General features: G+C 36.8%; 1 protein-coding gene across 8 annotated transcripts in view; it reads right to left on the bottom strand.

The window, feature by feature from the left end:
• Nucleotides 1-13,435, bottom strand: part of LOC134355426 (AMP deaminase 2-like) — a 170,112-nt gene that overhangs the window by 40,574 nt on the left and 116,103 nt on the right. For all 8 annotated transcript variants that reach the window (XM_063065290.1, XM_063065288.1, XM_063065293.1 and 5 more), the window contains 6 exons: nt 11,022-11,133; nt 9,961-10,147; nt 8,818-8,959; nt 8,564-8,653; nt 7,942-8,071; nt 6,549-6,743 (listed from right to left, as the gene is read on the bottom strand). In XM_063065290.1, the coding sequence (XP_062921360.1) occupies nt 6,549-6,743; nt 7,942-8,071; nt 8,564-8,653; nt 8,818-8,959; nt 9,961-10,147; nt 11,022-11,133 (856 nt within the window). The remainder of the gene's footprint in view (nt 1-6,548; nt 6,744-7,941; nt 8,072-8,563; nt 8,654-8,817; nt 8,960-9,960; nt 10,148-11,021; nt 11,134-13,435) is intronic.

Genomic DNA, 13,435 nt, shown 5'->3' with positions numbered 1-13,435 from the left:
TCAATTAATAAGATGCTAACAAGAGTATTTTATCTATATGATATGGATAGAAAATTGGCTGCCTGACAAGAGATAAAGAGGGGGAAAAAAGGGGCCTTTTCTGGTTGGGTGCCATTGACTTGTGAAGTTCCGCAGAGGTTGGTATTGGGCTGCTTCCTTTCACATTATATGTCAATGATTTGGGTGACTGAATAGACAGATTTGTGGCCAAGTTTGCAGATGATACAAAGAACAGTGGAGGCACAGACAGCGTGAACAAAGGAGGAGGTCTGCAGGAGGACTTAGATTGGGAATGGACAAAGAAGTGGCAGATGGAATATAGTGCAGGAGAATGTATGGTCATATGCACTTTGGTAGAAGGAATAAAGGCATAGACTATTTTCCAAACAGGGAGAAAACTCAAAAATCAGAGGTGTAAAGGGACTTGGGAGTCCTTGTGCAGGGTTCTCTAAAGGTTAAATTGGAGACTGAGTCAGTGGTATAGAAGGCAAACGCAATGTTAGCATTCATATTGAGAGGATGAGAATAAAACGGCAAGAATATAATGCTGTGGCTTTAAAAGGCATCAATCAGATTGCACTTGGTGTATAGTATTGAGCCCTTAACTATGAAAAGACTTGCTGGCATTGGAGAGGGTCCAGAGGAGAGTCACGAGAAGGATTCTGGGAATGAAAGGGTTAACATACAAGGAGTGTTTGACGGTTCTCTGCCTGTACTTACTGGATTTTATAAGAATGAGGAGGGATTTCATTGAAACCTATCAAATATTGAAAGGCCTAGATAGAATGGATGTGGAAAGTATGTTTCCTATCCTGGGGGAGTCTAGAACCAGAGGGCAGAGACTCAGAATAGAAGAACGTCTATTTAGGACACAGATGAGAAGGAATTTCTTTAGCCAGAGGGTACTCGTTGCCATAGGGAGCTGTGGAGGTCAAGTCATTGAGTATAGTTAAAGTGGAGGTTGAAAGGCTTTTGATTAATCAGGGCATCAAAGGTTACAGGGAGAAGGCAGGAGAATGGGGTTGAGAAGGATAATGGATCGGCCATGATGGAATGGCAGAGCTGACTTAATGGGCCAAATAGCCTAGTTCGTGTTCTATAGCTTATTTCATTTCCATTAATCTACTAATGGCTCAATTAGTAGCTCTTGAACACACCTAGGCTATGAAACCTTTCCAGCTGTAAGTTAACAAGGTGGCTTACATGGGTGTTTTACCCATCATTAATCGGCTCCTTGTACCACTAAAATGGGCTTAGGATTTTAATTGCAAACTGGTTATGCTGCAAGCAAAGTCTAATAAAGAACAACCTTCAGTAAAACAGCCCCTCATAATTATTCCAAGAAACAGTGGAGCAGAGGCGAATGAAGATGATAAGAAAGAAAGCTCAAGTAATTGTTCAGTACAAGGGTGACTTGAACAATGTACTAAACAGAAAGAGAGAAAGGTACAAATAAGTTAAAACTTTTCATTTACTCTCCACAGATCACTAGTAACAAAAAGTGTTGTTAAATATAAAGCAAATATCACTTTCTAGAATAATTAGAGGTCAGCCAAAGATGAATCATCATTTATCACAGATTAAAGTCATTTATTTGAGCTATCTATGCTATAAATAAAACACTTAGCGAATTTCTGTCAAAATCATCAACTTAATATCCTCAGGCTCATAATCCATGCCTTGGTGCTAAATATACGTCATGAAAAGGAAATTTTCTAAAATTAAATCACTAAATAAATATGATAGAAAAGGAGATAACTGCTAGTAATCCCAAAATAGCTAAGATCATTTATGAGAGCACAAACCAATACAAATTTGGTTGTATTATTGGAATTTCTTGCCAACTATTATAATCCTAATCCATGGCACTATTTAGGAGTTTAAGTGCAGGGTGTCTGCCTCTGAAATCTATTGCACTGATTTTAATGAACCAAATTATGAATTGTATATTTTAAGAGTTATTCTGGGCACAATGTTTGAAGGAGATCAATACTATGAATGCTAAGTTACTCTCAGATGTGACGGGCTTTTTTCTGTGAATAACGAACCCATTAATTCGGCGTTATCTGAATTTTTACAATGATGCATAATGACTTGTGAGCCAAAAGAGTTCTGCTTATAGCAGGTCATCCATTAATTGCTCATGAACAGTCTTTCCTCAGATTCATTGTAGATGGTCTATATTCCTTCCCAATCTTTCCCACCTCCAGCTTCAAATTTGATCATTGGAAGAGCCAATCAAATTAGATAAATTTAAAATATGTTGGTTAACAAAAAATTACCAGGAACACATCTAGGGGATGAGTACTTACTATCCATAGTACTGAGGCTTGAGACTCCTTCTCTTTTCACAGGGAATCCATATCCTGCCAGAATTTAAAGAAAAGCATGCCATTTATAATCTAGAAGGGGAATTAACCTTATGCTACTTATACATAAAGATCAGAATTAAAGGCTTAGTGGGTAAAGGGAAAGGGACACAATGCAAAGAGACACAGGCAAGAAACTTAAAGGTCCATGGAAGAAAGTTAATGTCACTGGGACAGAAGTTACACACTCATTTGTTTAGCTTCTCTAGCTTAAGAGAACTGAAAACCCATAGTTTCGACTGCCAACCAGCAAAGCCTGGTTGCAAAGCACTTACGTACCAAATGAAGACAGTTTCAGATTTGGGCATACCAAAGTTCAAAAAACAAGTAAGTAAATGGAGAACTGTGTTTAATATTAGCTCCCAAACACAAACCTTGGAAAAAGTTCTAGCTTAACAGAACTGAAAGCTCACAGTTTCGACTGCCAACCAACAAAGCCTGGCTGCAAAGTTCACAACAGATATCAGGATCACTAGTTTAAACTTAACTTGTTAACATACACAGCAGCCACTTTATTAGGTATACCTGTACATCTGCTCATTAATGCAAATAGCTAATCAACCAATTGTGTGGCAGCAACTCAATGTACAAAAGCATGCAGACATACTCAACAGGGTCTGTTGTTATTCAGCCCAAACATCAGAATGGGGAAAAAATGTGATCTCAGTGATTCTGACCATGGAATGATCGTTGGTGGCAGATGGGGTAGTTGAGTATCTCAGAAACTGCTATCTCCTGGGATTTTCAGGCACAACAGTCTCTAGAATCCCTAATTAACTGCACAATTGCTTCTCACCAATATATAATTTTCTTGTAATTAACAGCACATTTTATTAATGCTTACTTTTAAAAGAAAATTCTAGACCATTATTTCAGGAAATAAATTTAATTTTGCCTTCTCTTAATCAGCACCAACTGCTTCTACCTACCATCTCATGGGATTTAATGGATTTACCATTTATTTACTTCTAAACTGAACTACCAGCTTGTGCTCAAATCATAAAGTGAAACTTGACTCTGTTAGCACCTTCTGACCCAGAGGAAAGAGTTTTATTGCTAATTTTGATTACAGTTAAGGTGCTAATTCCTCATTTACTGGGATCAGTTAGCAAGTTAATTTTGAACAACTGATTCAATTACTGGATTGCAATTTGGCAACTCTTAACTTCACCTCAACTGCATCTCAAGCATGCTTCAAAATCATGGCTGATCTGACTGCAAACTCAACTTTACCTAGCCCCAGTAACCTTTCATCTCCTTGCACATCACAAATCTATTTACCTCGTCCTTAAAAAAAAGGAAAGACTCAGCTTCCATGACTCATCACAATATTAGCATAACAAAAATGGCTCAGGTTATACAAGCTCTTGCCTTTTATAGTGGTTACACTATTTTTAAGAGGAAACAAAAATGTAGAAGATGGAGTATTTATTGCATTCAAAATTTACATTGTGACTTCAAGTGAATACCTAAATCCTTAAAGAGACACATACACTCAGTGGCCACTATGTAAGGTACACCTGGATACCTGCTTGTTAATTCAAATATCTAATCGAAGCATAAAAGCATGCAGACATGCTCAAGAAGTTCAGACGTTCAGCCCAAACATCAAAAGGGAGAAGAAATGTGATTTGAATAACTTTGACCAAGGATTGATTGTAAATGCCACATGGGATGGTTTGACTATCTCAGAAACTACTGATCCCCTGGGATTTTCACACACAACTGTCTCTAGAGCAGGGGTCCCAGCCTGTGATCCATGGATCCCTTGCTTAATGGTAATTGTCCATGGCATAAAATGGTTGGGAACGCCTGCTCTAGAGTTTCCAAAGAATGGTGTGAAACACAAAAAACACACAATGATTGGAGTCCTGTAGACGAAAATGCCTCGTTAATGAGAGAGGCAAGAAGAGAATGGCCAGGCTGGTTCAGCAGGTAGGAAGGCGGCAGTAACTCAAATAAACACACGTTACAACAGTGGTGTGCAGAAGAGCATCTCTGAATACCCAACACATCGAACTTTCAAGTTGATGGGCTACAGCAACAGAAGACCATGAACATACACTCAGTGGCTGCTCTATTGTGTACAGGAGGTACCTAATAAAATGGCCACTGCATGTAGACATCAAACCGATGGTTCCAATAATTTGAAAGCAGCATTGATGGAATCCTGAGAAAAGCAACCACAATAAGGAAAGCATTGAACTTGGTGCCTAACTATTATATTAATTCTGTTACTATAGAATACCCACGCAGGAAGTGGACACACTATTTAAACTAGGTAGAAAAGGTACGAGATATCATTGACGCTGCGAGGGATCGTTCGATGTGGAGAGCCATGATCGCCCAAGCGTGTAATGCGCAAGGCACATGAAGAGAGAGAGAAAAGACTAGATGTTGGGATCTGGAACAAAACCCAAAGCCAGACTATTCAGAATAAAGAAATATTTTCAACAACCAGACCATATTAAGAGTTTGCAACACACACTTCCATAAATGGGAATTAATGATCTTGATTCTGAGCTTGATAAATGTTTAATCAAAAAGATACAGGAAAAGGGGGCAACATATGACATTGGGATGTCATGTTACAGTGTACCAACTTGTTTAAGTTACATTTCAAGTATTGTTGCAGTTTTGGTTGCCACACTATAGAAAGCCTGTCATCAAGCAAGGGATGATACAGAAAAGATTCACAGGAATGTTACATGGACTGGAAGGCTTGAACTAAAACAGATTGAATAAGCTTGGATTCTTTTTCTGGAGTCAAGGAGATTGAGTTGTGAACTTACAGAGATTTATAAGATCATGGGAAGCAGAGAGGGTTGATAGTCACAGTCTTTTTCCCAGGGTAGGAAAGTCTAAAACAAAAAAGGAATTAGTTTAAAATGAGAAGTGAATGATTCAAAGAGGATCCCAAGGAGCAGATTTTTCAGAGGATGATGGTTATATGGAATGAGGAAGTGCTAGAGGCAGATAGAGTTACTATGTTTAAAATATATTTTAATAGATATATGGATAGGAATGGCTTTGAGCAGGGGTTCCCAACCCTTTTTTATGCCATGGACCCCTAGCATTAACCAAGAGAGTCTGTGGACCTCGGATGGAGAACCCCTGGCTTAGAGAGATAGTAGCCAAAACAGATTCGAGCAGATATAGACATCTTCATTAGACTGAACATGTTCAGCTGAAATGCTTGTTTCTGTGCTTGCTATGAATAAATGAATAATTTCTACATGAGTGTCATTGCTTTATTTTGTTCTAGGACAAATATCTATGTTTCATTAATTTGTCTTACTTCTGCAAGTTGTTATTTTTCTATCCTGCCTTCCATTTTGTCTATTCTAGTGTTACAAGTACTGATTGGCAACTTTAAACAACAATGACATATTTCTGCCCCTATTATAATCATAAAGACTCTCAAGAGAGGAATGATGAGTTGAGGAGCGTCAAGGAGCCTGTACACATACTTAGCATTTTAGAAACAGCTTCTCCACTATCAGATTTTTAAACTGACAATGAACCACTTCCCATGAACACTTACTTCCTCACTGTTTTGTACTCTTTTTGCGCTACTTAATTAATTTCTGATTAATATATTTCTTATTGTAATGTATGGGTTTTTATGTACTGCTGCCGCAAAATGACATATTTCGCAACATAGGTCAGCGATATTAAACCTGATTCTGAACTGAACATTCTCACACAATGAAGCATGCCAGCTTTACTAGTCATAACACAACAAAAATCCTGTATCATAATTTCAGTCGATAGTGGCTGATCTAGATTCCAACTCCATATAGTATCATTTTCTCCAACGTTCAATGATTTTTCATCAACTTAAATCTCTCAGTCTTTATCACAGATCTTCTCTTTGTTCTATCTACCCCTACCGCTTACTCTGCAACTGAAAACCTGCTTGCCCCATACTTTCACTGGTTCTGATCCAATGTCATTGACTGTTTTTCACTGTCCGTGAGTCCTAGTAGCCTGGATGAATACCTCCTCGCCATTTTCCATTTTAAATACTGAATTTAATGACAGAACTCATTCAGAGATGGTGTTGCTGCTTAAAGCCCATTTAAACATATTACAGAAATACTGTGAATATGTTCTATTGTGGCCAACAGCAGTTAATACAGATTATGGTGCCAGCCGTAAGCTGCACTTTTTGCATACCGCATGCATATCTAGCGTGTCCACACTGAGGTCATAGGCTGTGAGGTTCATGCTCTCAAAGACATCCTTCAGAGTCTGCCCTTTTCCGTTTTCCATGTGGATAATCTCGTCTGGGTTCTTCTTCATCGTACGCTTAATGAAACGGAGTAAATGTTTCTGGTTCATGCAAGATGATGCATGAATGTGTGTATCAACCTGTTCGTTTAAAACAAAGAGAGAGAAATCCTCATGAAATCATGAAACCATTTAAAACAATCAGGAGTCAGGCATATATTAATTTTATCTGCAATACCTGAATACCTACAATTACTGAATAGAATACAGTATACTGCATTGCACTAATGACTGAGGAGTGAATATTGCATGCTCAGAGATTTGCACTGGGTATCAGAAGCCTGCAGTTTAATCTCTTAAAGAATGTTCATGTTTGTATTTAGTTATCGAGATGCATGGACTAGGCCTTTACGGTCCTTTGAGGCACGCTGCCCAGCAACCCCAGATTTAATCCTAACCTAATCAGGGGATAATTTACAATGATCAATTAACATACCAACAGGTAAGCCTTTGGTCCATGGGAGAAAACTGAAACACCCAGAGAAAACCCATGCATTCCACAGGGAAGACGTACAGACTCTTTACAGGATGACATCAGAATCGAATTCAAAACTCCGACGACCCAAGCTATAATGCATCACGCTAACTGCTACACTACTATCATATTAACAAGCACTCTTCTCCACACTCCATAGAGATCACACTTATGAATCTTAAATGAAATGATACATTTTTAATTAGTTATTTCTTTCTAAATAATATTCTCCCTTAATATTTTAACTAACATTTGCACAGAAATCTGAGGTATTCATATTTTGAATTCGCATTTTCAATATTACATTGGGAAATTAAGGCTAAAGATTGAATTTAGAACATTTGAACAAAAGAGCTATGAATTAAGCGAAAACTAAATGTTAAGGTCGGTTATAGTGAGACAATTTATTTCTACCATTTTTTTAAAAAAGTAGCAGTAAGTTTACTCAGCTTGCACTGGGCTAATTATGCCTGGCACCTCTGACAAAATGTCCTGTCAAGAAATCCTTGCGTACTACATCTGCTGTATTTAAAAATAAGTATTTTTACTTGTCTTTTACCTCCCTGCATAGAAGTAGCCTGATAGTTAACTATACTCATAGTATGACAACTACATTGAACCAGACTTGCCACAATATTACCTGTGGATTATTTCCTCCATGTTAAATACAATATTGACAAGATACATCTTTGGGGCTGAAATTCTGTGGTTATATTACCTGGGATGGAATTTATGATACAATGTGTGAGTGAATAAGAAAGATAGCAAGATGAGTGAGTGAAAATTAAGCACTCGTATTCCTACTTTGCGAATATTGTAAAAGTCTCTGTGAGGTACTTTCTTCTGTGCAGCCAACTCTTTCATTTCATTCAACAAGACGTGCATTTGGAACTTAGAGCTCAGGTACTGCAGCCGGCGATAGCAGAAGGATTTCCTGTTGAGATAAAGCTTGGTTAGCTAACTACACAATCAGCAACATGTTCTGTAACGATAAGCTAAGTGTCATTAAAGTTATGCATTGGAAATAATGGTGCTGTAGTAGCTACTGTACATTAAAGATTAGATCTAATTTCAGTACACAAAAATTGCAATTACCACATTCTGACAGAACAAGAGAAAACTATAATTTTACATGTAGATTTATTCCTTTTCGTATCTGTTGAATTTTCCCCTAGGGCTGTGTGTAAACAAGGGAGTAGAACAATTTGGTTAGCCTTACCAAGAGCTGACATGATGAGCCAAAAGCCCTTTTTTCATAGTGAATCATTCGATTATCTTATCTATATTTATACAACTGTTGGATATCAATTTAGATGCCAGTTCCATCTGCTTTACACAATATTGACATCAGCCAAAAGCTAAATCTGTATTGCCTAGTAGGAATAAAAAGCAAAATGAGACAAATGTGTTTTGAATCATTACTTACACTGGTCCATTGATTATTAATGCCATTAAAACATTCATGTCAGCAGTGAACTCCTGAAGATTTGGACAAGGCAGATCCACTTCTGTAGACCTAAACAAACCAGATTGAAATTCAGACTCCAGGCTCACTTATTTTTTTTGATAAAACAGCCTGCTATAAACTACCTCACAAATCAGTATTTTATAGGAATGAAAATCCATGCAACTATTCCACACACACATATTTTAAAAAGTAATTTGAAAAGTTTTAATTACTTGTCCATCATATTTGGTTTGGAATATACATGGGTGACCCCATCAATCATTTTGCAGCCAAATCCTATATCCTCTGGCATTAAGTTTGGGTCACAATTACTGTAGGGGTGTTCCTCAGAAAATGGTGAATGGACAGATGAATCTGCAAAGCAAAATAAATTGAAAAGCAAGTTCTCAGTTTCTTCATTGGTACAATGTTACCCTGTACATTATTAAGAAAGTTATCATGTGGCCCCAGCACATCCTTAGGTGTACTGGATGCTAACACAAATTACATATTTTACTTGATGTTTCAACTTTCTTGTGATAAATAAATCTGAATTTGATCTAATGGCATTTTAATGGTGCAGTTGGTGAATGGGAATAATTGTATAACTAATCAATCAGGGGGAGGATTTTGCTTGTTACTAATTATCATGACGTTGTAGCTTCAATTCACAAACAGGGATTTTCTGGTATCAAATGGCAAAATGAAAAAGTCAAATAACTGACACGTTTTGGAAGTATCATTCACAGACACATCCAATGGAATCTGATCTCCAATGCAACTAATTACATATTAAACATGTCACATTTTGATTAAACTGCCTTTCACGATGCAAGTGGTGTGGGCCCTGTAGAAAACACCCATGTTTAATCACTTATAAACGCTAAACTCCTTTTTGTAAGTTGAATCCAAAAGTTAAAAATCACTTGCATATTCTAACAGTATTAACATGTGTCACTGCTTTCACTTGCAAAAAGAGCAAAAGATATGTGGATTACAGTTGGAAACTCATTCAATCAATTTTAGCAAGTGAACACACAGGATTTTTTTTGTATTAAAGGAATATGGAACTGCCAATACACTTTCTGTATGCTTCCCTATTTATCACTGCAGGGATTAAAATGAGTGCTTTCAAATTCTGTTGATGCCTTTTGATTCTACCAATGAACAACAGTATTTCTTGAAATAAACACATTTGATTTGTATTCCAATTATACACCATGTGCAGGTTCCTCTTACATATACAAAACAGTTATTTTCTTGTCCAATAATACACACAAGTTACTTTTAAACAGACTGCTGACAGCAATGTAATTTGTCACTTGATTTTTCCAAATGAATTGCACAGTTAGTGACTTTGTTTTGTTTGACCTCACCTGGTGAAATGGGTGTTTCTGGCATTTCATCATACAAATTTATATGACATTGCCTGTCTCCCAGCTGCTCTAGGAACCTTTTAGTTGTCTTACCAAAGCTCTGTAAGGATAAAGCCATGTACTTTTCTCGGATAAAAAGACTTCTGACAACACACTTAGCAGCATCTAGAAGATCAGTGAAGGGGACCTGTGGTAAAGAACACTAAATTTAGAAACCACAATTACTTATTTGTGGGTGAAGCTCCCAATAGAATATATTAATGGTTTCTTGATTTCCAGTGAAAAAGAACAAAATATCATGAAATACTTAAAAGCGGTGAGTGACTTTTCAAGCCTCACAATATTCTATTCATAAAAAGCTGCAACATTGTAAACATTACAGTACTGAATTTCATCATTCACATGATATTTCCTGATATTCAAAGACAATTTTGTTTTAGATGTGATTCAGATGATTACAATGGTGAAGATACTTCTCCATGTGGGAGACATTATTTTAATCCCACCTTCTCCTAACACGCCCAACTATACTGACTACCTAATGTGACAGAATTCATACAATGGTTCAATTGCAAGGTGAAGTGTGATTATTATAAACCACTTCAAATATTCAAACATAATTAATAATTGGTTGCTTACATACAAAATAATTAGCAGAAATTAATATAGCAAGAACATCAATGAAAAGCATTTCTGAAATGACATCCATTATACAGATAAAGCAATGGAATAGTCCAGCGCACTGAAGCATCAAAACTATTCTTCTAGCTTCTTGTCTCTGAGGAGAGAAAAATGGGGATGGGGGGGTGAGGGGGGAGTAACTCAACTTTCCTTTGTTAATGGAAAGCTTTAAAAAAAAAATCAGGAAATACAAATTCTTTGGTTAAAGCAAATGTAAAGAAATGTCAATAATGTGACTAGTTGAAGGGGAAGAATCAAATTTCATAAAAAAAGTTTAATGAAAAGTTTCTGAAGCAAACATTTCACTTTACAGAGTGGAAGACCAAAGAAGCTAATCCCACTCAATTTTGTCAGTAAAATGAACATGAATGTTGTCATACCCCACACTTCTCTTCTCCTGATATGCTAACCCGCTGGAATTCCTGAAGAAGATCATGCTCTTGCTCCTCTGGGTGTATCTCTACTGCAGAATCAATTTGATCTTTGTAATATCTGAGGAAAAGGTCCAGAAGAATGGTCACAACACATTTTACCTGAGTTCACTACAAGGCAGATCTTGAAGTATACTCATTTGCAAAAATAATTCAATGCCAGAAGAAATGAGTTACTAGATTATATTATATCATTGATGGGAATTCACAATCACAAACGTTACCTGTTAAAGTAAACATAAGATAACTTGTTATAAACATTAAAACTCACAAAACTAAAACAAACATAAGTGTAAACAATCAGTTTGATAAGCACATTCTATATGGACCCAAGAGCATTACTTCCTCTCAAAGAATTGAGAATCTGCATTTTAAAAACTTCAATTTTAGCATTAATGTCACATAAAAGACTTTCCTCAAAACATCAGCTTGATATTCCCAGGGGCTTGATAAACAGGTGTTCCAAACTACTGCTACATAGTGAGATCCTCCTGGTTTACCTGACTACAACATCCTCATTAAAAAAAAAGCACCAGCTACAGTTTCCCTAATAACTAATGCTCAGAAACAAACACATGATCCAACATATTGCACAGAAGCGTCCTCGCACTCCAAATACCCCTCACTTAATCACGGGACTCTGCAGAGAGTGGTGCGGATAGCCCAGCGCATCTGTAGTTGTGAACTTCCCATGATTCAGGACATTTACAAGGACAGGTATGTAAAAAGGACCCATAGGATTATTGGGGACCCAAGTCACCCCAACCACAACCTATTTTAGTTCCTATTATCTGCGAAACTTTCATACCATTTCCATTCTTACATGTGTGTGCAGTCAGCTCTAATGCAATGCATCAACATCAGCCACTTCAAGCATTCAAAGTTTCAGTGAGCTTTCACCACTCTATATAAATGCATCTCCACTCAAAATTCATTTTCCCCTCTATTTGTGCTCCCTTGCAGAAATTGGCTACCTAATCAAACCAAAAAGGATTGGGTTGTGTTAAGTGTACAGTGCAATAATGTGTCAGTGCTTAGGTTATACAGGATTGGTTCAGTATTTTAGCCAGATCAAATTGATTTTTCATGATTTGTAAGTTATCCACTGTTTTTTTAAAACACTATTTGCCAAATATAACAAAATCAGTACAGATAGTGTTTTCAATTATTGCATCCTCCAAGACTTAATTTTAATTGTAACATTCAAGATGATATCAATACCTTAAATTTCATCGAGGTTCCTTGTTGAAGTAGTGAAATTATTTCATTTTCACTCCCAGGTATTCCTGGCATCTCCAAGCCTAAATGCTTAAAACCACAGTGAGCAAAACAGTTTTAAATTGCCTTGCTATTTCTTTCTCACCAACTATCAGTGACAAAATTCATTGCTTTTTGAACACAAAAATGCAAGTGACACCATTTAAAAACTGTTTGCTCTAAGCGTGGTGCAGTGTCCAAGCGCCACACGATGTGCAGCGACTGACGCTTGTTAGAACTTGACGCTTGTTGATACAGTCTCCTGTCCCAATTATGTGACATATTGTCCCAAAGGGGATTCCTGGCTATTTCCTCAATCTGCTTTTGTTCTTCAAGAATTGTCCCCAATATGTGGCTTCCTCTGATTAGCCGATGACCCAACTAACCAGAATCTACTGTATTATATTTAAGGTTATGACTGGATTAAGTCAGGTATGAAAAGAAAATAAGCTAACGTTCACATTGACCATGACTGGGATGGGTAAGGTCAGGTTTATGATATATTTTAAATTTTACATGGAAATGAGTCTTTTGTTCCCTGTATTATATTGTAAATAATTGGGACCTACTTCTTCATGTCCACATTGTCTAATGGCTGTGTATTTCCAAAGAGTTCTTTTGATCTTCTACTCTTCAGAGGATAATAGTCCATGCCTGCTCATTCATCCCTGGGTTTCATTAAGTCCATTGTTGATAAATGATCTTTCAGTCTTGATCTAATTAGCCAGTGAAATAGACCTAAAACAGTAATAGATTATTACTGTTCCTATTCTTAGAAAAAAGAAGCTTCACAGACTGAAAATGTCTTCACCTTGTGTACTAATTACTCAGTACTTCATTAAAACCAGCATGGCATTTAGATCTGATTACTGGACAGCAATTGCAACTAAGCTCATCTGAAAAGATTCCAAAATTTCTACAAATCCAAGGTCACCATCTCAGAAAAATTGCAATGATATTTGTCTGTTCTCACTGGCTTTTAGGATAATGTTTCCCTTGTAATCTTTTTTTCTGTGAATTGAATTGACTTTATTTCATACAACCTTCACATAAATGAGTAAAGATCTTTGTTATGTCTCCATCTAAATGTGCAATGTGCAATCATA

The sequence above is a fragment of the Mobula hypostoma genome, chromosome 13 (assembly GCF_963921235.1).
Source record: "Mobula hypostoma chromosome 13, sMobHyp1.1, whole genome shotgun sequence".
NCBI lineage: Eukaryota > Metazoa > Chordata > Chondrichthyes > Myliobatiformes > Myliobatidae > Mobula > Mobula hypostoma.
The sequence above is the reverse complement of the archived record's forward strand: the minus strand, read 5'-3'. Positions and strand labels throughout refer to the sequence as shown.